Source organism: Gymnoscopelus braueri, assembly GCF_963280865.1.
Source record: "Gymnoscopelus braueri genome assembly, chromosome: 1".
In the NCBI taxonomy this organism is placed as follows: Eukaryota; Metazoa; Chordata; class Actinopteri; order Myctophiformes; family Myctophidae; genus Gymnoscopelus; species Gymnoscopelus braueri.
In genome coordinates, this window is record NC_137603.1 from 26,526,862 (window position 1) to 26,554,149 (window position 27,288).

Below are 27,288 nucleotides of genomic sequence, written 5' to 3' on the forward strand. Positions count from 1 at the left end.
CATCCGATGGGGAGATTCCTCCAGTGATGCTCAGGTCAAGGTAAAGAACATACTGGAGACAGACTTGGAGACAGATGATTGGCAACCGGCAGCTTGTCCGATAGCGTGACACAGTCAGTTTAATATTAATTAGATTTAATTGTTCGATATGAACATGATGAAAATCGCGCGTGATAGATATAGTAACGTGTTTCTTGTTGGATGTTTTGCATGGTTGTGACTTGTGAGTGAGCCCTAGTGCGAAGGTAATTTTGTTAAATGGCACAATAGATAGTTTATTATTGGTGTCCGTGTTGGTAATGCTGCTCTGAATTGAAACGATCAGTGTGTATGATGTGTTTATTGATTATGTTATGGTGTTGTGTTTGTTTCTCTTGTGGATTGTAGTACAGTAGGTACTGATGCTGCGTGTTTTGGGCGTCATGTCTTAAAAAAATAAAAAACATAAATAAATAAAGAAAAAAAAGAGTGGCCTATCACAGTGGTTCTCAACCTGTGGGTTGGGACCCCCCACATGATTTTGGGGGGTCCCCAGATAAGATGACAGTGAAGTGACAGTTTAATGGCTTTTAAGACCTTTTTAATACCTACAAAAATATACATACTATAAAAACTGGTCAAACATTGGTAAAATTGTCAAATAATATGAGAAAGAGGCAAACATTTTGAAAATAGCCGATCTACAAGCTTGTAGATCTGCTATTTTCACAATAATATTGTGAAAATATTGAATATTTATCTGTGGAACGAGTCAAACTAAATGTAATGAATGCCTCAACTCCTACAATTCCAAGTGCTTATTAGGGTGGGGGGTCCCCAGTTGAAATATGACTATTTTGGGGGGTCATGACCTGAAAAGGTTGAGAACCACATAATACATAATACCTATCACATAAAACCCTCCAGCTACTACAACAGTTCAAAGGTAGGCTACGGGGTAAACAGAGGCTATACCAGGGTGTACACACAATATAATTGAAACATTGTCTTGCTTTATGTTGTGGTATTCTCTCAGTTTCCAGCCACATGTAGCCTATTATGTGTCAATGCAAAGGAGTGCCTGTATGATTAATAAAAAAATCTATATGACCTGGAATGTAAAGTTTAAAATAATGTATGGGGTAAAAAAAATATATATATATATACCTACCTCAGGGTATTTGTGATTGACACACCTCAATGCATACTTTTCACTGATCATGAGAGATGCATATTGATCAGACCAATCTCAACAGTACCAAACAATATGAAGATGTTAAATATATTAAATCAAATTAACATGCAAGTTCAATAAAGTGTTTTGCCATTGATGACCATAGCAGTAATGGCTTTCATGGGATCAGCTGAAATGTAGCAGAAGGCATTAGGCTACATTAACAACACCAAGATGCCTATGTTACCCATTTTAGGAAACAGTTCAGCAAGAATTTTGCATCATTCTCATGTGACACAGAAACAATTTTGATTACCCCTTGACAGGATACATCAGGAGGTAATTTCCTGATCAACTGTCAAATGAGCCACTCCCTGATTTGGAAACAGGGTTATGGGGCCAGTATGCCAAAACAGTTTCATAGCATACTCAATGCAACATTAAACCACAGTGGCTGAATTCCAGACACCTCAAGACTACCTTTTGCTTAAATTATGCATTGCTCGTATTGTTTGTTTGTATTGCTTCTTCAATAAGAATTTGACGATGTGTATGCTGCTCTGAAACTATAGGGGATGCTAGCTAAGAAGCAAGCACCTCTCCTATGGATGGATTTCTGGGCAAGGGAGTCAAGATGTAGGAAGGATGGATATCTTTAGCCAAAATGTGTATCCTCTGCTGTATAATAACTTAGCAGTTAATTTGTCACTGTGGTGGAAGATAATCCTTCTTTTGACAGATGTAAAAGGTCTTTTCACCCCATAGTTAATGGATGTTACGAAGGTGTGCTTTCAAGGGACTGATCACTGCGCAAGCTTCTATTATTGTGACATCTCCTGAGATGGTGTGCTCTAAGGCTGTGTTTTATCCACCTTCACTTAGCAGGGTAGAAAATATAGGAGTGGTTTAGGGTTGAGAGACAAATGGCTATAATGTGCAGTGAAAAATAAAGGTTTTAAAAATGCAAGAGAGCGGAGTGACAGAGTGAAGCAGGATGCACTGTGATTGACTAATTGTGTTTTAAACTGGGTCTTTCAGCACACAATGGGAAATGGGATGGCTCTGAGCTCCCCTGTGAAGCACCCAAGGATAAGAAAGTTGTCAGATTTGTAGGTCAGGCTGCAGGGGTTGTTGTTAGGCAGACTTGCTCACAGCTCTAGATATCTTTTTTTTAACTTTGATTTGGACTGTACTTCATAGTGGGTTGAAGTATCAAGTTCCTGTTGCTATGTTATTGAAGGACTATATTACCATTTTCCAGTTCATTTTACAAGTTCCATATCTCCCATAAGTCTATTCCACTTTTTTGTGTGATTTAGTTCCACTGTATTGTAATACAATACCATCTGTATTTGGGTTTCCTGTTTCAGCTCTTAAGATAGCTCATTTTATTCTCCTTTAGTGTGTGCTATTCCTTCTCTCTGAAGTGCTGCGATAAGATCTTAATTGATTTCACAGTGTTAGAGGGAATATCAGCACTGTATCCAGTCCCATCTGGAGCTCATCAGAGCCTGACCCGGTTTCGGTGTGCTACGTTAGCATGTGGTTCCACAGGGACCTGTCCCCTCCTTGTGCTGACACAGGGATGTCGAAAAAGGGCACAGCCAGCCCATCATAGCCCAGCCCAGCCCAACCCATCCTAGCATGTCCCCAGCGCGACAGCCCGACCAAACTTAGACCAGTCCTGCCTGGACCAGTGCCCAAAACAGTGCTCACTCACACTTCCTTGCCTTCAACATTGTAGGTCACTTATGGTCGATCCCTCCATTTTGAGAAGGGCTTCCGGGGATATTTTGCCCTAGAAAAAAAATAATTATCTTATCTCCCTAATTCCCAATTATTATGCACAGGCTTATTTAAGAAAAAGGATTAGGTTCTCTCTCTCTCTCTCTCTCTCTCTCTCTTTTTGTGTGTGGCAGTTTTACCAGAGAGCAGCAGAGGATGAATTTGAATGTGACATTCGTTTCTCCTGCCATGAGAAGTCCTACACATGGATGAACTGGGTAGGAGGGAGCAGAGCGAGACTGTCATGTAAGCCATCTCTGGGGCCACCTCTCGGTGTGCACTGTTTCCTGCTGCAGGTAGAAGCGTAGTGTCTGTGTTTTGCTACCGTATGTGCGACTGAGGCTCCAGGCTGCATGCTGTCCTCTCCCTCCCACAGAGAGCAACAACTCCGCTGGCCACCACTTCCAGTGCTCACCAGAGGACATACTCTACTCGGCATTGAAATGGAGAAGGTAAGACGTTTCTTGCAGTATTCCTTCCTGTATACCCCCAACCCCCCCCCCCCCCCCCCGCAAACCATTCCTGTCTTTCTAAAAAAAAAGAAAAAAAGAAAAGAATGTCACTTATTTCACCAGAACGTCATTAAATGATGTTCTGCAAAATGTTCCCAGTGCAAAATGTTGGGGTTAATGTGGTGTGTATGCAGCAGTGTGACTGGGGTAATTATGTGGATATTGCCATATTGTCTGTGCATTTTATTATCAGGTTCATTAGCTTGGAGCTGTGAAGAGCATCTTAGCTCCTTTATACTGTAACTCTTCCTAGGGTTTGCGACAAAATAAACATTAGAAGTTATTTGATCATGTAAAGGCAGTTTTTCCCTAACTAATTATGATGTCTTTATTCTAGAAATTGAACATATGCAGTGCTATGTTGTTTTTGACAATGTTTGGTTGCTTGTTGACATCCTGAAGATTGTATGGACTTAAATTTTGTTCAATCAGTTCCTGAGCGTGTGATTTAGCCCAAACTTAAGATGTAACAAAAGCTTGCTTGTCACAATCTCACCCCATCTTTATACATGTGTGAGTTTTGTGGCATGTGTGTGTGTGTGTGTGTGTGTGTGTGTGTGTGTGTGTGTGTGTGTGTGTGTGTGTGTGTGTGTGTGTGTGTGTGTGTGTGTGTGTGTGTGTGTGTGTGTGTGTGTGTGAGACGTCTGTGTGTGAGTGTGTGTGAGTGTGTGCCTTCTTGAGATCGTTGCAGTATTATGTCATAAGTGTTAGTGTGTGTTTCAGAGCTGCTCAGAGTGCTCAGAGCAGAGGGGTGCGCAGAGCCTCTGTACATTCTGCAACAAGTGGTTGTGTTACCAGTGCACCGATATGCATCAGCACCAGAAAGCCACCGCCGCCAACACCTCCACCACCACCACCATCAACACCACCTCCTCCACCCAGTATGCAGATTTGCATCAACTGGCAAGGCCCACCTCCACCCAGTGTCCTGACATGCACCAGAGAGGCAACGGCTCACTGACCACAATTGAACCAGGCAAGCATTAACATCTAATTCTGTACAAGCCTGCCTCATGAGACTGAACAGTGTTTGTTTTCTTAATGTCTTTGTTGCTCGCTGTGTTTATCAGTGCCATATCTTTGGTCAAGTGGTCTGTAATGACCTAAAAAAAAAAAAAAAAAAACGATTAATTGTGCTGCCCTAGTGCCTCACTTTTATGCTTTCTTCACTTTTCAGGCAGCCATAGGTCGGAAGTACATACACAGAATGTTTAGTCTTCCTCACTGTCATATGCCTGTTTGGATTTCTTTGTTTGCCTTGCTCACCTTTTATTTGTTCATCACGCCTCATTAAGAATATTGTAATTAATTATGCATGACTTCAACATGGCTCTGGAGAAGCCATTATTACTTATACAGTACAATACTTCCTCTTAATAATGTGTGGCACAGATTCTCAAGTGCTCAAACACGTGTCTAGCTGACAAAAGGTGGGTTTTATTTCTCAAGATGCTTCAGTGTATATCTAGCAGCTCTTATTCTTGAAAGCGGGTACTTGTATCTCTTTACATTGCACTATCAGTACATACTTACATTTATTTGTATTTATCCGTGAGAACAGCCTTGTGAAAGTGGCAATGTGGTTATGAAGCACTAGGTTCCAGGCAGGATGTGGTCACTCAGCTAAAGTTGATGCACCAGGGCTGATGCTGTGTGCTCTCTGCCGCAGAGCCATCAGCTTCTAAATACACACACACAGCTGACTGTGTGTGTGTGTGTGTGTGTGTGTGTGTGTGTGTGTGTGTGTGTGTGTGTGTGTGTGTGTGTGTGTGTGTGTGTGTGTGTGTGTGTGTGTGTGTGTGTGTGTGTGTGTGTGTGTGTGTGTTAGGCCTAACTTATGTGCTTATTCACTGGAGGTCTGTTGTTTTAGCTCAATACATTGTTTAATTTAAGCTTCATATAATTGCTGCATATATATGACCTATTTTGATATTTGTGACAGTTATTTTGGGGACTCTGTGTGTGTGTGGGGGGGGGGGGGAGAGGGGGAGTGAGAAAGAGAGAGGGAGAGGTTTGTTCACCTGTGGTTTTTGCTTTGCCTCACTGCAACATCAACATTCTTTCCTTTTTTATTCATGTGAAATGTGTCCATCAAAGTGCTTTAATATTGTCAATACAGTGATCAATTAACCCTGTTACCACTGGCACTGAACAATGATGAAAATGATGGACATCTATTTAAAAAGTCCATTCATCTTGGAGGGATACCTCACAGCAACATTAGAATAATTCCTTTGTTGCTCTCAAAATGAGATCCTGCTTACTGCATCAAAGAATCCAAAGATAAAACAACACGATAAAAGGGCCATGTGCAGAAGAACACCACTGAATTCTGTTTATATACATTGGCATGGAGAATCAGTGGTCAATCCTTTTAATGATTTAGTGTGTGCTGTGATGAGTGATGAGTATTAATTTGTATTTGTGTGCGTGCAAGTGTGTGTGTGTGTGTGTGTGTGTGTGTGTGTGTGTGTGTGTGTGTGTGTGTGTGTGTGTGTGTGTGTGTGTGTGTGTGTGTGTGTGTGCTGTGTGTGTGTGTTCTTTCTCAGCCGCTTTATGTTTGGAAGGAAATGTAGTCAACTTCTTTAAATGAGTCTAAAATACAATTAGATAGAACACATAACACATTTTCATGTAATCATGTAATTAAAATACACATTATGTAAACATGGATCTTTTTGGAAACTTCTGTTAAATCTTTTGAAAATCATGGAAAATTAAGCTGAAGTTATTGACCCCCACTAAACAGTCTTGATCATTTAATGGTTTTAAATACGGTACTATACATGTTGTTCTGTCTGAATTTATTATGTCAATACAAGCTTCTGTTCTGTCAAAAATATGTTTATGCTTCAGTGATACATTTGTGTCACACGTTAAGCTGTGAGCGTCAATTGGTTCGTTAGCGTCTTTTCCGTGTTTACAGCCTCCCCTCCCTCCGGTCTTTTAGGCCCAGGGCTGCATCCTCGCTCCGTCCTCACGTGCCACTCACACAGACAGGAGCCCTTGGAGCTGTTCTGTGAGTCCTGTGACCTTCTGTGCTGTAACAGCTGTCACCTGTCCACCCACAAGAACCACAGGTCAGTCCTCAGACACCGTGCACAAGGACAGTGCAGAGAGGGGCTAAACGTGGGTTCAAAAACTTCCTTGGAACAACAACACTCTCCCTAATGTCTTGTCACTTTTATCAACTCGGATCTGCATACAGTATCCTTGGCCTGTCTAATTCTTATTCAGTATTCATGCAATGTTGTGCTCTACGGCGTTATAGTACAGTTGTTGCCTCCTAAGGTCACTTGCATAATGTCTTCTCCCGGGAGAAGTGAATTTAATCATGCCACTCTGTATGTCCAAAGGCAAAGCGAAGAAAGTTTATTTGTTTATTGTGTAAAGAAAAGTGTTTTTTGAACAAAACAAGAGCATTTAGACACATTATAAAACAGGATTTTTGAATACAATTAACACTAGTTCTTAAAGAGTTACGAGAATAGAAAATAAGAATAAGCTCAAATAATACAGATGCATATGAGAGAATAAAATAACAGTGTAGCGCAAGAAATGAATCTCAGTAAAACCTCATTAAAGAAGTCTTCAGCTTTGATTTAAAAGAACTCTGTTTGTCCAAAGGCAAAGCGAAGAAAGTTTATTTGTTTGTGTAAAGAAAAGTATTTTAAACACAACGTTAAGAGCATTTAGGCACATTATAAAACAGGACTTTTGAATACAATTAACACTAGTTCTTAAATAATTAAGAGAATAGAAAATAAGAATACGCTCAAATAATACAGATGAATGAGAGAATAAAATTACAGTCTAGCACAAGAAATGAATCTCAGTAAACCTCATTAAAAAGGCTTCAGCTTTGATTTATAATAACTGAGAGTTGTAGCAGACCTGCAGTTTTCTGGGAATTTGTTCCAGATACAGTATGCGGTGCATAAAACCTGAACGCTGCTTCTCCACATTTAGTTTTGACTCTGGGGACAGAAGGCTGACCTGTGTCAGACCACCTGAGAGATCTGGATGGTTCATAATGTACGTAGCACAAGATCAGACATGTATGTTGCCCTTAAACCACTCAATGCTTTATAAAAACAACAGCAGTATTTCAATCGGTTATTTTTCAGAGAACGAGCCGGTGTAAAGTTTTGAGAACTGAAGTGATATGATTCACTTTCTTGGTTTTAAGAAGGACTGGAGCAGTAGCAGAGTAAAATAATGCACTTAGTTTCGAGCTAACCCTGTGGTGTGTACTGTACTGTGCTGTACGTTTTCCCCAGGTTAGTGCATATTGGGAAGGCCCTACAGGACCAGCAGTGGCTATTTGAGAGCCTGGTGGCCCAGGTGGATGAAAGGAGGTCTGCTGTTGAGAACACAGCCAAACAGATAGAGGACAGGTCAGTTTACACTCCACAACATGCACACATACTGTATACAATCACCAAATCTTCCTCAGCTAACACATTCTGGATTTGGCGAGGGTGATCTTGACAGCTGTTACATAAATTCATCTTCGAAATTTGAAACAGAACATTTGTTCAGCTTTTCTGGCATTGCAAAATAACTTCCTTAAGGTATCAGTTGAAACCAAACATCAATGCATCCAAACCGTTATTGTGATTTTTTTTCTGTCAGCAATCAGCGTATCATTTTCTGTCCTCCCATCTCAGGCTCCATGGAATAAAGATCATGCACAGGAAGGCTGAGAACCAGATTAAAATGGCAAAGATGATTATGATGAACGAGCTTAACAAACGGGCCCACCTATTAATAGAGCAACTGGAGGTAATTACTTTCTCTCTCTCTCATTCCCTCCCATGATTCAGTTGACCATGAATCTACACGCGAGGCATCAGTTACCAACATGACCTAATCCGTCCTGAAAGTTGAGCAAAGGACGGGCCAAATAATGATCTGTCGGACCAGCTTAGACCAGCATTTTTGAGAACTAATTCTGGCCAAAAGAAAAATGAGCCATTGATTAGTCCGCAATCCATCCATGACTCCATGCAAGTACTGTAATTACCAGTGGCGGCTGTTCTGTCTCTGTGTTTAGAAGATCACCGAGGACTTTCAGCGCAATCTAGAGGACCAGCTGCAGGGGGCGATAGAGACGTGCGGACAGCTAGATCACGTGCAGAGGTTCATCACCTGGGCGACGACCCAGCATGGCAGGAGCCCGGTGCTCTTCAGCAGGGAGCTGGTAAGCTGAGAGAAGGGCTCACCAGAAGACCACTTGCATAGCCTACTGCAGGGGTCTGCAACAGGGGGTCCGGGACCCCTAGGGGGTCCGCAAGAGTTACTACAGGGGGGCCGCCAAATATTTGTGTGATGAGTTTTTTTTTTTACATTAACCACTTGAACCCTAGCATCCCTATTCTGGGGGGAACATTAGCCGAAAATAGCAGATCTACAAGCTCACAACGCCTCGCGGTGTGAGCTTGTATATCGTCTATTTTTGGCAAAGAGGTATAGGTGTAGTGGGAAAAAAGAGCAGACCGAGTAAAAAAAAAGAGTTTAATCTGAAACACAAATTTATACAATATAGAGGGGGTCCCTGCTTCACCTCTCTCAGCTAGGGGGTCCTTGGCCTGAAAAACGTTGAAGACTCCTGGCCTACTGTAATGTTATGCAGCAGCGATTACCAACCTGTGGGCCGCGAGGGTATTGCAAGTGGGTACCCAAATAATTGCAAAACACTACGATTTGTATGATAAATATAACATTAATTTATTATTAAAATATAATGTTAAACAAATTACCTGGTGTTTTTTCTTTAAAACCTTGAAAAAATATGTTTTCATTGTGAAATTTTCAATAAATAAAAAGTATGCTATGTTGTTGAACACAATCGAGTGATTGATCATTAAAGGTGCTTATACTGTAAATGCACCATTTACCAACAACTCCTTTTTCAACAAAAATGATTCAAGACATTATGAATATAATATGATTCTTGCCATTCTGCTTCGCCTGTCAGATTTCACTTCAAATGCAGCAGCTGTTTGAATCATCGTTCCACCAAGACGCTTGGGTTCCTGTCAAGATCAAGTTCAACTGGGATGCTAGCTACTGGACTAAGCAAATTTCCACATTAGGTGAATTTAATTTGACGCAAGCTGATATATCAGCGTGTATATTAAACACAATACTTTTTAATGAGTTGTTAAGGTTCCATCAGAATAAGAAACATCTGTTTTTGTTTATTTTTTATGACCTAACCACTTTCAACCTGGCATCTCTATTTTGGGTCATTATTGGTGAACATTTTTCAAAAACGTTCAATATTTAAAAAAATCACACCCTGTGTGAAGTGGGCGGTGTCTTCCTAGCTAACCACAATACTGAATGGAGTCAACCAATATATATGCTTTGATCTGAAAGAGCCACTTAGTGTCAGCATGTGTCTTGCTAGCTAATCACAATACTGAATGGAGTCGATCAATCATGTACAAAAGATAAATACATTTATCTTTTGTAAAACACACTTTATGATGGACAAAACCATAACTTAAAAAAAACAATAATTTTGTTTTTTTTAAGTTATGGTTGCTTATATAGGGCTATGCACATGTGTCATGTGACACTGGCCAATCACATAGGGCTATGCACATGTGTCATGTGACACTGGCCAATCACAGTCCTGAATAGATTGTGATTGGCCAATCACAGCGCAGGATAGTTGTACAAACTTTTAGGGCCGGTTTCACTGCCCAAGATATTTGTACATTTTTCCAAATCTCACTTATAGGGGCGGTTTCACCGCCCAAAAATTGCAGATCTACAAGCTCACAATTCATCGCATCACGGTGAGCTTGTAGATCTGCTTTTTTTCAAAATCGGCTACTTTTGCTATTTGTTGTATAAAGTATATATAGTAGGGGCTTAATATTATAATGAACATATTCCCATTTTGAGTTGCTCTCAACCTGTGGGCCGGGGCCCACTGGTGGGCTGTGAGGATATTGCAAGTGGGTCCCCAAGATTTAATTGATAATATAGCATTAATATTTTAAAAATGATGTACAAAGAAATTCATGGTATTTTTTCTTTAAAACCTTGACTAATATGTTTTCAAAGTGATACCAATAAATAAGATATTAAAGTATGCAACGTTAGTTCCGTTGATCCAAGCCCGGAAGACAATCAATTGATTCATCATTAAAATAAACATGCTCTTAAAGGTTCTATGACATTCATTTTGACTTTTTTATGTTTTTTTGGGGGTTTTATGACCTCAATTACACCCACAAAATCTGAACTTTGAACATTCAGTGGATTTTCTGTGGTCTGGGGTTTTCTGAATAATTAGGCTGAAAAGTAATCTGAGCTTGGCCCTTCGGCAGTGAGGTCACAGCCGATTAATCCCGCCCACTCTCCTCCACGCCCCTCCCCTCCCCTATCCTTTCCTTTGGGGGGGGGGCGGAGCAGAGGCGATGATTGACAGGCAAAATCCCTCACCAGCGATACCCGCAGGCAAAGATTTCTTTTTTCATTGCAGTAGAAATGTGAGAGAAAAACACCTGCCATGGATCAATGGAGTGGAATTTTTTGTTAAAACTTTCTATACACGTTTGAAGGACCATGACAAAGACTTTTAATGTGTGGTAAAACTGAACGTCATGAAACCTTTAAAATGCACACGACTCACCCATCTGACCACTTAAATTAAGTGCTCTGATGGGTGGGTCGCGAACGCTTTCGAGATCCTCAAGTGGGGTCCTGATCCAGAAAAGGTTGAGAACACACTGCACTAACCCATACTGTACATGTTTCTGTGCAGGTGAGCTGGATGTGGAAGGAGGAGACTGCAGTTACCCTGAGGGCCTGGCCTGTCCAGACATCCTGAGGCCGACGCCCATGGGCTGCCTGGCCCTGCCCTCCGTGTGTCACAGAGGACCAGACCAGGGCTGTGGCTACCAGGCCTGCTGTCATCCCCAGATATGCTGCATGCACTGCATTCCCTCCAAGGTGTTCTAGTTTTTTTAATTGTATTAGTTTTAGTGTTAGTTTTATTAATTTTCTATTTATTTTCAATTGTAATAAGGGGTATTTGTCAGGGGTGAGATTCAAAATATTCACAGAAATAGCTAAAACAGCCTATTTACAAGCTCACAACGTGTCGCGCCACGTAAAATCTCTATGATTTTAGTTACCGGTAATTTAAGTTAGTGTTGTTAGTAAAACTTTTTTTTTTGGTAAAGCCTCATTTCTCTTTTTATTTCAGTTAACTAAAAGGTTTTTCCAATTCTAGTCGTAGTGAATTTGTTAGTTTGAGTTATATTGTTAGTTTTAACTATAACAACCCTGATTCCCTCTCCGCAGAGCGACATGGCTAACCTGGACCAGAGCCAGCTGGAAGCCGTCCCTTACAGCTCAAGCTGTGCTCAACATGCTCTGCTCCAGAGCCAGCAGATCCAGAGGTGCTGTGGTCCAGCCAGTCCCCCGCTCATGCACTCATCCCTACAGTGTCCCACTCCCCCACAAGGTTGGTACAGTTTAACCCATTAAGACCTGAGGTGGATTCTACAAAATGCCTTCTAAATCAGTAGTTCTCAAACATTCAAGATTTTAAAAAAAATGTAAAAAAAATAACAGATGTACAAGCTCTCAGCGTGGCACGAAGGTTTTAATGTGGTTAACGTGGTTTTAATGGATTCATTTGTAATTCTTTTCATTTAGACTTTTTTGTTTTCAATTTTAGTTTACTTTTGATTCGTTTTTAAAGTAGGTTTTCTAGTTTAGTTTGGTTTTTATTTTTAGTGTTAGTTTCAGTTTTTTATGTCATAGTCTGGGCCTGGGGTATAATTACAAAAGGTCAATATATATATTTTTCTGATCTACAAGCTCACAATGCGTCGCATTGTGATGCGTTGTGAGCTTATAGATCAGCTATCTTCGCTGTTTTTGCAGAAACTTTCTCACCCAAAATACTAGTCTTAAAATATTGTAAACACTCAATATCGTTTCACTTAGTTAAAGAAAATGTTTTGCCAATTCTCATTTTCATTATTTCATTAGTTTTAGTTAACTATAATAACCTTGCTCCTCCATCGTCTTCCTCAGCCACATCGCCCACCCAGCTCGGTTCCAGTCACGGATCCACGTCCCAGTCACGACCCGCTACGCCTCAGCCGCAGCTCAAGTCTCACCATCGCCAATGCCGCGTGGAACAGTATTCCGACTGCCAGGCTCAGCTTACTGCGGACAGCGACAGGCCAGGCCAGGTCCAGGGTCAGTGTCAAGGAAAACCGCTGGCCTGCAAGACGTCACAAGCACAGCGCCTTGACCAGACGGCCGCTGGCCGAGAGATAACGACTGAAGAGACCTGGGAGCCGAGATGGAGAGGCGAGCAGAGCCTTGGGCACACACCGCTGGTTGAGAGCAGAGATGCTGTGGGTAGGGGGTCGCAACAAGGAAGGAGGGAGTACATCTCCCTTGAACAGCAGCAGATGTTCTACATTTCCCCAGCAGCAGAGCTGAGAAGAGAACAGCAGGGAAACAGACTTTCACTGCCACAGACAGACTACAGAAATAGAAGGGTAAGGCAGCCATATAGATCTCACATCACGTTATTATTAATTTTAGGAGTCCTTTTAACCACTTAGGGTTTAAGCCCTATTGTATGCTTTGTTGTAGGACTAATACCAGCCGATGTATAAGCTCACAACGCATCGCATCATGATGCGTTGCGAACAATTTGAGCTATTTCCACTATAAATTTGTTTAAAAAAAAACAAATTTAAAAAAATAAAATAAACTGTGAAAATGTTACCTATAATGATATGAGCAAAATAAGGACCAACTTGGAACTGATTTAAGACTATTTTCTTTTTTTCTGTGAGGATACAGTTATCCATAAATTTTTGGGTGAAATATAGATTTTCCTCCAAAATGGATGTAGTGTTTGGACTGAAGCCCTTCATTTACAGTTCACATTCAGTGTGACGTTTGAACAGGCAATTTGAAGTAGTACGTACAAGACAGGAAGCAGTGAATCTTGTTTCATTATTGGCACACAGCCGATATCGAAGGCACTGGTTTGATGATAGAATGAGCCGTCATCATACCGAAACCAGATGGTACGACAGAAACCTGCCTCTTCTCTTATGAAGAAACACTGGTGGTAAACAAAGAGCTTCACTGACTAATTAAAAACCTACGCAAAAAAAGAAAAGAAATACAAAAAATAACACCACTGTTATCATTAGTTCTCTTTATGTCAGAGGCTTGAACAACCACATGATCACCTATCAAAAAATGTTGCAGTTGCATGATCACAAACACAAAGACAAATTGTGTGCACATTCAATTCCTAGCATCTGAAAATGAGAAAATGAACCACTTCGGTGCAGCCACACGTGTACTTAACCTGTCTTTAATGAGTCACTAAGGGAATAGTGGAAGCTGACAGTGTGATTTAAGCGCTGGTTACCACGCTAAGATAAATTCCTACCCTTCATGATAGAGAGGCTGTATAATCCCTCTCTTTCTGCCTCTGCATTACACTCCTTCACACCTCTCCTTCGGGGCATGGAACAGGTAAGTGTTTTAATCACATGGTAATTATAAGGACATGCTTAGCTCCCTTGGCCTAAATCTGTATACATTTGAGAAAGAGCAGGTAGAAGGAGAGAGTGAAAGAAGAGAGTGCTGAATAAAAACAACCTGAAAACAAGTTATTTTTCAGGCGGGCATCGTAAATTTGATACTTTTCTGTGTGCGGAAAAACATACTTTGTTCAAGTTGTTATTAAAGAAGAAAGGTAGAGATTAATCAGTGCTGCAAGTGCTGCTTATTCAAATGAGCCCACCGTAAGCCTGATGGTGGATTTACATAAGATAATTGATGTTGTAACTAATCCCTAATAATGAGAATAACTGTGATCCTTGCAGTTGTATGAGCTTTGCTTCATGTTTGTGAAACAGACCCAGAGTAGGCTTTGACATGTTTTTATCAGTAGCCTATGCGTACTTGCATGGTACGTGCACACATATGTATGTATTTGTGTGTGCGTGTGTGTGTGTGCGGGCGCATGTGCACATGCATGCATATAACACTCATATGGTCGTCACACTTTATATTCTGTCATACGACGGAAGAAAAAATCGACAAGCTCACAAGCTTGTTATACATTTTTGTATATTTTTGATAATAATAATAATAATAATAATAATAGACATCTTTTGAGAGAATTTGAAAAATGTCTCCTACAATGACATGGCCAAAAATAGGGACACCGGGTTGAAAGAGGCTAAGGCATGAATAGGAGCACCTGTGTGTACCGGTGGCATACTGTACTGTACATGTGCGTTTGTGTGACAGGCTAGATCCACTTCGTTGGAGGTGTCAGCCCATGACGTTCAGAGCGGCAGCAGCTCAGTGTGTGGGAGGAGGAAGAGCCGTTCCCAGAGCATCCCAGCAGAACTGGCAGCCCCGTCCACCAGCCCCCCCGCCAACGAGAGGCCCGCTGGGCCCGCATACAGCCTGGATCAGGTGCCCATACCACCATGAACCGCTTTTCATTTTGTCGACTAAAATCATGACGAATCATTGTTCGTCGACTACCTTTTTTCACTGACGAAAACTAAATAAAAACTAAGCAATGATTACTAAAGCTATGACTAAATATATTGACAATTTCGTCAGCAAATAAAAACTAGACTAAAATGACAGGGAGGCAGTCGAGGAACTAGTGGAGAAGGGATCCGGTTAAACTCATTTTATGCTCGATTGTAGCCGAAAATAGCCGATCTGCAAGCTCACAACTAGGGCTGTCACGATTACAAATTTAATTTGACGATTAATTGTCACTCAAATAATTGCGATTAACGATTTAATTGTTTGTTTGGCATTGAACATTGGAACATATGAAGCCTTTTAGGCTTCGTAATCCAAAATTGCACAGGACAGATATGACAAATAACTGAAATATACAAAGAAATTGACATTTAATAATTTTATACATGTAAAAAAAGCTGAAATGGCAGATCTACAAGCTTTTTGTACATTTATATACATTTGAAAATGTGTGAACATTTTTCAACATGGAAACGATGACAATTATGCAAAAATAATTGCGATTAGACGATTATGTAATAATTATGACAGGCCTACTCATCACAACGCGTCGCAACACGACTAAATCAACTGTAGATTTAGTCGACTAAAATCTTATGATACTAAAACTAGACTAAAACTAAAACATTTCAGATGACTAAAATATGGAATTTTACTCAAAAGACTAAGAACTATTATCAAAATTTGCTGTCAAAATTAACACCGCCATGAACCCACAGTAGAGAAGAAACAACAAAGCACACACAGCCTGGATCAGGTGCCAATACCACCATGAACCCCCACAGTAGAGTAGAAACAACAGAACGCAGGCAGTCACTAAGCTGGCTCAAACACGGCCAAATACGGGTCTGTTTGGTTTTATTTGTACAGTCTCAGAGTTAAATTAACAATCAAGATTTTACTTTGTACTAGAGCTGCACAATATTGTTGTTTGAAAGGAAATATACAGTAATCCATTGCTTTCTTCTTCTTTTGTCAGTGTGTGCATACAGTAAGCTTTTCATTGTCTGGGTTCTATGTTAGCAGCAAGGCAGAAAGACAGTTCAAACTGTATACTCATTGCATTATTCAACAATGTTATCACATATCTCATGTTTTCCTAATATCATGCAGCCCTACATTGTACCAATGGTGGATACAGAACCTGTCTAATGACTGGGCCTGGAAAAATCTGGATGGGTCTGAGTTTTCTAAGCTTAGATATTACAATGAGTGGTGAATATGATACTTTTTTTCCCCACTGTCTATTTGGCTGCTTTCCGCAAGTGGCATGCGGAACAAAACAGTGTATTTTTAGTGGAACACGCGTGTTTGCAGCTGTATGCTTTTCTCATTGTCTCTTCAACTGAAATATGACATGTTTCTTTTGCATGTGATCTGAACAGTGTGCTTATCTTCTCAGTATGGCGTAATGGATGCTAGACAGAGGAGAGCTTCAGATGGGGTGATCCAATGTGCTGCCAGGGAAACCTCCACTGCTGTTCCCCCTCTGAGAGTACAGTCCACCATGTACCTTCACCCACCCTTGTTGACCTATAAAACTGAGTCAGGTACTGGACAAATTTAACTCTCCTACTCAAATGCTCAAATAAACTAAATGCAAACCTTCCTGTATATATTTTTGTAATATTTTTCCTCGCCAGATAATGCTTATGGCTTTACAAATGAAGAGGTCACTAAAGAGAAGTACAGAGCGCAGAGAAACAGCCCGAAAAACAGGTACAGTGTACACTGCGTGGCGTGAATTTAAATATAATAACTCATAAGAACTAAGATAAAGGGAAGGAGGTGGCGAAGCCCAATACCAGCATCACGCGACAAGCCCTTAGATGGAACCCCCAAGGCACAAGAAAGAGAGGCAGGCCAAAGAACACCTGGCGCAGGGACCTTGAGACTGACATCAAGCAGTGTGGCCTGACATGGAAACAGCTGGAAAAGAAGGCCCAGGATAGAGGACTGGCGGAATGTAGTCTACAGCCTATGCTCCATGAAAAGGAGCGATAGGTACAGTATGTAAGTATAAGAACAAAGTGAAACTTATGTCAACCATCCGCTGTTCTATTAAACACCAGGGAGGTTCAGAAGGAAGCGGGAAGTCCCAGGGTTCCAATGGTGTGCTTAGAGAGGCTCAAAGTCCTGGTGTCTCGCCTCCCTCCACACGGGAGGCGACAGAGTGACCCGCTACCAGCCAGTGGCCTACAGCACAGAACCTGGAGAGATGGGATGGCAGAGGTGGGTTCCATTTACTTTAACCACATCAAACCCAGTGTCCCAATTCTGGGGCAAACATTCTACGAAAATAGCCAATCTACAAGCTCACAATGTGCCACATTGCAACACCTTGTGAGCTTGTAGATCAGCATAGAGATTAAGGTGTGGAGGGGAAAAAGGAGTGGACCTTGTATTGAGCCCTGTGGGACCCCGGTCTAGTGCACCTAGAAATACACCTACACAATAAAATCCATAGTGCTCATTTAACACAGTTAAATGAAGTCTATGAAGTTTACTGTGTAGAGACCCTGTGATTTCCCCCCACTGGTTTAAAGTAGTAGAGTAGTTCTCTACAAAAATTTCTTATTGTCTCCGCCAGGCCGAAAGGCATGGCGAGAGTATGTTTTACCCCCTGTCCGTCCATCAGTGTGTCCGTGTGTCCGTGTGTCCGTGTGTCCGTCCGTCCTTCTGTCTGTGACCAGCTAATCTCCGCCACCGTTGGCCCGATCGCTGTGAAACTGCACAGTGCGCACACACACTCCCTGGATGCCACAGCAGAACCTCTGCCCCACATTTTTCAGATTATCAGTCATAGTCATTTTCAGTCATAGCGCCACCATGAGGCCGGCTTTTGCAAAACCCATTTTTGGATATTACTCCTACAGATTTTGTCCAAAAAACACGCAAATCGGTACACAGTATCTCTATAGTCATGTCCGTCCGATTTTCCATATTCCATCCTCATTGGCTAAGGTTGGCTTCCAAAGTTTGCAGGATTGGTCCGTTTTGAAAAATGCCTCAAATCATGAACGCAGCATGCGATTTCCGTGAAATTTCACACGCACATTCCCACTAGGCCGAGGAAGAAATGCCACCCTTTTCACATTTGCCTGTTATAGCGCCACCAGCAGGTCTAATTTAGCAAAACACATTTATGGAACAAAATGCCTCAAATCATGCAGTGGCCAATTGAAGAAATGGCACCCTTTTCACATATTTTCGTATTATAGCACCACCAGGAGGCCACAATAACCTACCTGACCTGGCGGACACCTGTGCTCCGAGGAGCACTTTTTCTAGTTTTCTATCAATTACACACCCCATGAAGCCTTGAATTCATGGAGACTCAATTGAGTCTCCTACCAGAGATTTTCATTGTAATCTTTCTGATTACAACAAGATGGGGTCTAATAAGGGCGCAGATTTCTTGTGGGTCTCTGATGTCATATTTATGACATCATATTGACGACAGTCTTCTTGCCAAAATATGGAGGAACAGCGCTTCTGAGACTATATGAATCTCGGGTCCTTGGCGATACGCATGCTGAGTTTGAAGTCGATCGGTAGGGCGGTTCTCAAGATACACTGGTGACTCATTCATTTATAGAATTTATAGAAGGATGTGAAAAATATTATATCACAATATGTGATTAACTTCCTTGGCCTACAGTGTGCACAAGACATGTGGCGCTGATCGGTCAAGTGGTTTGCAAGATTATCCGCGGATAGGCACACCTAAACACACACACACATGAACTCTCTTCTAATCTAGCCCCCTAGGAGCCATGAGGTAAACATAATCAGATGCAGTCACAGAACACAGCATGACGTTTTGTCCTTAATTGCCTTCTTACAGCAGATCACTAACAAACTGGCAATCATTGAAGATTACTAATTTAAATTTAATGTAACTACAGTAACTAGAAATGTCATCGGGGAAACTGTAACATTTTATATTTTGAAAGCTTTCCAGCTAACAGTTCAGACAGAGACACTTGCATCAAAGGATTTAGCAGCAATTTATTGCAACAAAAGGTTATACAGTTGTATTTTGGGGGAAAGGCTCAGCTCCAATATTTCCCTATGATTTCTTTACTTTCAAGTTCAAATCCGTTTATTGCCATTCATGTGAAATGTCATTCTTCACGGACCAAGGTGCTAACACAAAAATACCACATAAATATGTTACACAGGAAATGCCTCACACTACATGGGAAATAAACTTACAGGATGTAACATGGCATGTGTGACTACTGGCATTTAAAGTGCTGTGTGCACTTTACAGAGGAAACACATTTTTACTGTGCACAGGCCATACGGTACACAGTAAAATCCACTGTGTTGTTTACACGCCCCAAAGTATTTATTCCGAATATACAGTTTAACATGCACAAAATAGTTGAGCCTGTTTCTTTCTGTCAATTTTGTTGATGGACCCACACAAATGTCCGAATGACACATGCATTGGTCATTCATGAAATTGTGCAGGTTAATGGAGAGGTGACCAAGAAGAACTCCAGTTATCATGTGAATTGTGAATGTATACTTTCTAAGGAAGCTGTCCTATGCTGCCTATGATATATTTCTCTAATACTTTTATACATTTTCCATCTGTGCACTCTCTGAATTAAATGAACACAGAGAATATCACTGTGTATTGTCAGACCTGACATTTGAAGATCTCTGGAGACGTGAATGCATAATACATGCTGTATGTTCTACTCTCTTCTGTGTTGCATGTGTAGGGAACGGCTGATGGCTCTGACACCATGAGGACCATCCTCTCACACATAACGCCACCGTATACATCTGAGCAACGGAGCCCCAGGCAATCTACCACACCCCCGGTCATCCATGAGTTGCACAGCCATGGGAAAGGCAGTTCTCTTAAAGACCTCGCTCAGCCAGCTGCAGCCACTGACCCAAAACATGAGCCGCAGCGTTACTCTGCTGCACCTGACCTCGACTCCGACTCAGATCCCAGGTCAGGCTCAGAAGAACTTGAACTATTTTCTGAACCTGATCTGGATTCAGAACCACAGCTGGAATCAGACACGCCGCCAGAATCCGACCAGCACCCAGAGTCTTCATCCGAGGCTGAAGGGGAGTCGATGACTAAGGCAGAATCTGTGGCTGCTAGAGAGATGGGGCTCTGTGGGAAAACTGACATTTTGAGGTTGTCAGAGCCAGGGGCAGAATATGAACCTGACCCTGAGTCAGATACAGGAATGGGTTCAGACAACGGCGAAGAACAGGACGCTGACGTGGAATCAGGTGATGCGGAAGCAGAGTCGGACATCCAGCCCGACTCTGATCCTAGTTTAGAAGCCGATTCTGATATTCTGTCTGATCAGGCCGCAGATTCCCAGGGCTCAGTGGGATCTGAGCCGGAAATAGAATCAGAGCCAGAGTTAACCACTGACGAACCACAACCACTCCGTTCAACCACCACCGGCACCGATGATCCACAACCACTACGCTGTGACCAGCAGGAGGGCCCCCCCATTGGTCCTGGTCAGAGACCCCTTCTGATTGCAAACTCTTGCCCTCCGGGGGGTTGTGACAGGTCAGCGGATGCTCGACCCGACCAAGGCAATACAGAGATGGAAAGTGAGGACTATTGTGCTGTGTGTCTTATTGGTGGGGACCTGCTGTGCTGTGACCGTTGTCCCAAAGTCTTCCACCTGTCCTGCCATATCCCTCCTCTACGATGCTTCCCCACGTAAGCAGTGCACCTCATGCATCTCATCAGAACCAACATAAAACACTTATCTGACAGCTTCCATTGTATTCCCTTTCTACTTCTTAACCACGTGAGCCCTATATACTTTGTCATAATATATACAGGGTCCCCACGGTCATGAAATTCCTGGAAATATTTTGAAATTGAAAAAAAAATAATCCAGTACTGGAAAAGTTTTGGAATTGATCAAAGGTCCTGGAATTTATCAAGGGTCCTGGAAAAATATTTGGCTATGCATTGTTTTTGGCTATTGATTTTGTTAATACAAAACGTTTTCATAAACATGTATAACATTACACGAAATTAGTAGTAGAAAGTAGTTTTTCGCCGAACAGGCTGTGTGATGGCAGCCTAATGTATGTCTCAATTGTTAGTAGCTGTAGTATACAGTGGTGAGCTGTGGATTTTTTAACTAAGGGGGCTATATTTTATGACGTCACGTGCGCGCGCACGTGCACGCGCGCGCGCAGGCATGTGCACATAGCAACATGCCTGCATATCCAACATAGCAACATTATTTTCCTTTTTTTATATAAAAGCCCTTTACATATATTCACCCACACATAAGTACTTAAAATAATCAATCAACTTGTCTTTACTTGAATAACTTTTTTTTAAAGACTTACATTGCTTTTAAAACAGTGTTTTTTAAAACAAGTAAAAAATAAAAAAAATACCCTTTTGCTACTCACCAAAACAAAGACGGTTTTATGGAGTTGAAAGCCTACTTTACTAAATGGGAACACGTGAGTCCCCACCTCACGTCTAAAATACACTTTTTGGCCAGAAAAGAAAATATTTCACCGGAATTAAAACCTGTTTTTCGTTACTCCACAGTGCCCTCTACAGATCTGGTCAATGGAATTTTCCTATTAGACCAGATTCTTCCTTCCGGTGAAATACTTTCTTTTCTGGCCAAAAAGTGTATTTTAGACGTGAGGTGGGGGCTCACAGTGTTCCCACTTAGTAGAATAGGCTTTCAACTCCATTAAACCGTCTTTGTTTTGGTGAGTACCAAAAGTGTATTTTTTATTTTTACTACAGACGAGAGGCTGCGCTACCGCGGTGCGAGGGGAAAGAATCGAAAGTACCATAACGTTAAGGAGAACTCCTTCTAACGCTATGGACCAGAGCTAGACAGGGATAAGTTTGTGAGTGTCTGGCAGGCTACTAGCTCTTGTCCTCTGCTAAGCGATTAACCCTTTCACACTCCATGGCTTTAATGTTATGCAAAGCAGCCAGGTTGAGGCCATTGTTAAAGGTGTTAAAGACGGCTCGCCCCCATAGAGGTATAATATAGCTCGCCCCTGGCTGACGGTGCGTTGTTGTGTTAATGATTGACGGCTCGCGGGCGGCTGACGGTGAGTGCTCGCGCGTGCATGTGGAGCTCGTGCATGTGGAGCACGCGCGAGCCCCCAGCCTGGGAACTAAGGGGTCGACGACCCCCCGTAGCACCCCCTTCAGCTCAACCCTGGTAGTATACAACCCTCGTAGACGTATTTATGATTCTGACGTTTTTAATCTACGAGAGTTGTAGGGTGCACTTCCCATAGTGACCTGGACTTTCTGCACTATGCCCCGTAGACACAGTAAACATTGTACAAAATGAAAATAAAGGTGCTTACCGCCGAGCCCCAAATGTTAACTGGGTCTACGGGGTAGTAGTGTAATGTAATAATCCATATCTTTCAATAAAGAAGTGTTTTAATGCCGTCTGTGGCCGATTCTGTCGGAAGTTCCCAATGGGCGGTAGTGACGGGAAGTGAGGGGGCGCATCCGGTGAAACCCGGAATTACACTAAATGTAAACAGGAAGTAAACGAGGGTGAAAAAATGGCGTTCGGCCACAGACGGCATTAAAACACTTCTTTATTGAAAGATATGGATTATTACATTACACTACTACCCCGTAGACCCAGTTAACATTTGGGGCTCGGCGGTAAGCACCTTTATTTTCATTTTGTACAATGTTTGGAGTGTCTACGGGGCATAGTGCAGAAAGTCCAGGTCACTATGGGAAGTGCACCCTACAACTCTCGTAGATTGAAAACGTCAGAATCATAAATACGTCTACGAGGGTTGTATACTACAGCTAAATTGTTAGGTTGCACTGCATAGGGTGCCAGGTTGGTGTCATGTGATAAAAATAACAGATCTACAAGCACACAACGTGCTGCAGCGTGATGAGTAGTTAGCTTGTAGAGCTGTTCGTTTTGTCACGTGACACCAACCTGGCAACTTGTGCAGGTTGTGTGTTTGCTGTCCCAACAAACAATTGCGAGCAACACGTGAATCGTCGGTGAAGCGTAAACGATTGAATGCAGTTAAAATATATCGGTTGAACTAGTATGATCCACAATGCCGGGGAAATGTTCGTTTAATAATTTGTGGATTACAAATGAAAAGTTTAAAGACTGGATAAAGCGAGATGAGGACCTGAATAGAGCTGGCTGCAAGTTATGAAAAAAAAACAAAACATAGGAAACCAACAACAAAAGTGTAATTTAAAACACCCTTGCATCCTTCATTACTTTTGAATTCATAAATGGGGCAAATGCAAGGCAATATTATTTAAATAAAATAAGTCAAATAATGAGTCTTCCAGTGAGCTATGCCCTAATTTTGCACTAAATTTTGAATTAAATTGTACTATTCTATATTCTATGCTTTATTTTTGCTACACTGCCTATCTTTGGGCATTCTACATAGGAGTAAGAGACACATTATTGCGCTGAATGATTGTTATATAGGCCTGGAAATTGGGCTAAATATTCTGGAAAAGTTTTGGAAATTCATTGCTAAAAATGTGTGGGGACCCTGTATATATATAACAAACACTGAAAATTGCCGATCTACAAGCTTGCGCTTGTAAATACGTGTCGTATTTCGCAAATGTTATTTCTTTATTTATTTGAATTCTTTTTCATTTATTTACATTTTCCACCTATATGCACATGCCCAAAATAAGAACAGCATATTGAAAGTGGTTAAAACACCCATGTTGACCTGTTGTTTTGAACACACTGCTATTGACCGTGCACAGGGGTGACTGGATCTGCACGCTGTGTAGGGATGTCGTGCGGCCAGAGATGGAGTACGACTGTGAGAATGAACGAACATCTGGGCACCACGCATCATCATCCCGTGGACTGTCCACATGCGACCAGAGAGTGAGTCTTTTTTTAAAACCACACAGTAAAATCCCAGAGTGTTAATTTATCACTCCGATTTTGCAATACGGTTTGAAATTAAACATGGCTATTATACCTAGGGATTGTACTGCAGAAGCAACATTTTTTATTGTAAATACTGTATTTGGTTTTTGGATATACAGTATAGTCATTGACTCTGCCGTCTGTGTTTTGGTCTAACTTTCTTTTTTGGTAGAAATGTGAACGATTGACTCTTTTGATCTTCAGTAACATCCTAAGTGCCCCGTTCCATGAGCCTGTCAGTCCACTTGTGAGTATACAGGCTAAACATGTTTTTCTTTAGTGCTCAGCTAAAAGCCAGCTGCAGTCTGCACTCTCATTTATTTTTCATTACAACTTCAAGGCGTATAAATGGTTACTTATATAAAGTCAGTGATTTTGTTTTGGGCTACTGTATGTTTATTCTGCAGCCAGCCCCCATTGACTACATTATGGTACCTAAAGTGCATCAAATTCTTCCAAGACTCATTGTTGCGTACATAGGCAGTTATTTTGTAGGTACAGTAACCAGATAGATAGATAGATAGATAGATAGATAGATAGATAGATAGATAGATAGATAGATAGATAGATAGATAGATAGATAGATAGATAGATTTGAATACATTCTAATAAGCAGATTGATTTGAAAAGACTAACCAAAATAGTCCCTGGATAAAAGATGCACATATAAGACATTGGAAAAAACATGGTCCTTTGAATCTTAAATCTTTTAATACCACTTTTGCACACAGGCTCGACATTACTACCAGATAATCAAGAGGCCCATGGACCTGTCAGTCATCAGGGCCAAACTCAACAAGAGGAACACGCGCCATTATTACTCAACTGAGGAGTTTGTCACTGATGTGTATCTCATGTTTCGGAATTGCGCAAAGTTCAATTATGTAAGTGATAAGTTAATGAAATCTGCCCTGTGCTCTTCAAGAACTGGGCTTACAATTACAACCATTATCATTTTCCATTACATCGAACCAGAACCAGTGGAATATCGCTGATCTGTGTGTACTATGTTCCTCACTCCACTAGCCTGACTCTGAGGTGGCCCAGGCTGGTCATAGCCTGGAGGCTTTCTTCAACTCCAAGTTGAAAGAGGTGTTCCCAGACAAAGTGTTCCCCATGGCTGAAGAGGAACCTGACAGTGATGAGTATGATGAGGCCTATAGAGCCACAGAGAATGGCTTCCCCTGGCCTGCTGGGACGGAGCAGTGCCACAGGAAGAGGAAGAGAAGACATTCTGTCAACTCAAAGAGACATCAAGTCTAAAGCTGAATTTACACATGATGATGCAAAGTGACGCGATGCAACAGGATGTTTGCTCGAAAATGAGCTATTTTTGATGAGCGCAACGAGGTATAAATTGAGCTTAGTGTCCAGGGGAATGACCTGCAGTAGGACCACAGAGATATGAGTAATGCTGTGATTGTATTTAACTCTGCACTGATGATGAAGTGTATTGCTTGGGTATTTCTAAACTGCTGTCTGAAAGTAAGAAGATGTACTGCAGTTTTATCTTGAAGTCAAATGTATCTTAGACAAAGTATCCAGAATCTCTGGGTAGTTTACCGCAGCGGTTATCAATCTTTTTCATTTCAAGGACCCCCAGTTTGGTATGCATTAAAGCAGCACTATGTAGTTTGGGGTGTCCGTGGCCACTTTGGACACAAATAACATCGCAGCCAATGTCTTTGACTTCATTACCCAAGAGTCTCTGCAAGCATGTCAGGCAAGGACATGCTGTGATTGGCCATTCTTCGCTTTGACTGGCAGTTCTGCCTTGGTGCATTGGCAAATGCCAGGATGAAACTCATTGTCTCCTCTATATATAGTAATACAGTCAAGCTCCTAGCAGGGACCCCCATTAGTCTATACATTTATGGAAGGATGATTGTTATTGCTTAAACATGTAACTTTATAATTTTGTGGGACATAATATGCTATATATAGTTGTTAAAAAGTTGCATAGTGCTGCTTTAAGTCACGGACCTCCATAACTGTACAAAAGTCCATAAGTGTACAAATGGAACCAAATGGACCCGTATTTGTACACTCTCAGAGTTACAGACCTGTAAGGGTCCATTTGGGTTCCTATTCCTAACTATCAATAATTTAGCTGGGGACCCCCTGGAACCCCCCAAGGACACTTTGGGGGTTCCAGGGGGACCACTGGTTTACCCAACCCCACAATATACCAATAACGACAGTAGTCAGGTGATGCAGCCCTACCAACCTGTGATTTGTTTTGATAAATTATTTGTATACACTAGGAGCCACTTACTATAGTTTGGCAACATTCATGCTAAAAGCATATACCTTAAATGTAATTCTGTACATTGAACTGTCTTTCCTATAGTTGGATGTTCATTTAGAAATGTATACTGCACACTTGCTATGCGCCTTTATCAAGTGGATTTCTGGCATTAAAGGGATAGTTCACCCCCAAAATGACTTTTTTTCTATCGATTACTCACCCCATGGAGACTTGAATTCATGGATATATATATATTTTTTTTGTCGCATTCAAGCCAATAATTTGATGACCAGCAGCGGTTCCGGTAGGAGACACAAAAAGTCTCCTTTGTGTCTCCTACCGGAACCGCTGCATAATGGTCCATTAGTCTTCAAATAATTGGCTTAGGAATGCAACAAAAACTAAAAAATATCCATGAATTCAAGTCTCCATGGGGTGACTAATTAATAGAAAAAATGTCATTTTGGGGGTGAACTATCCCTTTAATTTTTAGGGCCATATAAACCCTGTTTAAAGTTTGATTATATATAGCACTTTGGAAATGTATCGTTGATATTGGTAAACGCTTACAATATTGGTAAACGCTTACAATCTTGGTAAATGCTTGACATTTTTCTATATGTAAAACTATATAGAACTTTATTTTAATATATTTGTATTTGTCATTTTAGTAATTAAATGATTGCAGGCAATTGTCATGTTGATGTAATTAATTTGATGTCATTATTAATTCTGTTGTTTTCTTTCAGTACATGTCAGGGAGAGCTACAATTAAATTTGTATGCTTAGGTTACCTTTTCGGTGGAGTCATATCAAGTGTGGGTGATAGAGGGCACTCTTTCCACATTTGAATTCTGAGGTTTGAACTAGATCTATACTAGATAAATAAAGTATTCAATCTAACCATCCAGACATCTTTGATCAATATCACTCTATGCATATTATAAGTCAGTGGTATTATAAGGAATACTTTTACCACAAATCACAAGCATGATTTGCATAATGAAACATTTGTATTTCACCAGTGTTTAGGAAGGGTTTCTCTTATCATCAATTTCTCAG

The 27,288-nt window shown here is 41.3% G+C and overlaps 1 protein-coding gene across 2 annotated transcripts; it reads left to right on the forward strand.

Annotated features, from left to right (window-relative positions):
* On the forward strand, nt 1-26,510 carry trim66 (tripartite motif containing 66). Of its 2 annotated transcripts, XM_080433985.1 has the most exons (21): nt 3-40; nt 3,073-3,184; nt 3,315-3,390; nt 4,174-4,426; nt 6,401-6,530; nt 7,731-7,847; nt 8,121-8,235; nt 8,507-8,653; nt 9,431-9,548; nt 11,234-11,421; nt 11,776-11,938; nt 12,517-12,992; nt 14,776-14,946; nt 16,433-16,580; nt 16,674-16,749; nt 17,103-17,262; nt 19,767-20,743; nt 23,807-23,933; nt 24,151-24,225; nt 24,710-24,862; nt 25,005-26,510. In XM_080433985.1, the coding sequence occupies exons 2-21, from the start codon at nt 3,144-3,146 to the stop codon at nt 25,239-25,241; spliced, it is 3,948 nt and encodes a 1,315-aa protein (XP_080290111.1). In that variant the 5' UTR covers nt 3-40; nt 3,073-3,143; the 3' UTR covers nt 25,242-26,510. The 2 variants fall into 2 exon arrangements, with proteins under 2 accessions (XP_080290112.1, XP_080290111.1); XM_080433986.1 differs by lacking the exon at nt 25,005-26,510 and having other exon boundaries at nt 1-40; nt 24,183-24,225; nt 24,710-24,749.
* The last annotated feature ends 778 nt before the right edge of the window (nt 26,511-27,288 follow it).

Excerpts from the sequence above, each read along its gene's own strand:
- trim66 (XM_080433985.1), top strand. The coding sequence starts at position 3,144 with ATGGATGAACTGGGTAGGAGGGAGCAGAGCGAGACTGTCAT. Across the intron at positions 8,654-9,430 it reads TGCTCTTCAGCAGGGAGCTG|ATTTCACTTCAAATGCAGCA; the intron begins GTAAGCTGAGAG and ends TTCGCCTGTCAG. Across the intron at positions 11,422-11,775 it reads TGCACTGCATTCCCTCCAAG|AGCGACATGGCTAACCTGGA; the intron begins GTGTTCTAGTTT and ends CCCTCTCCGCAG.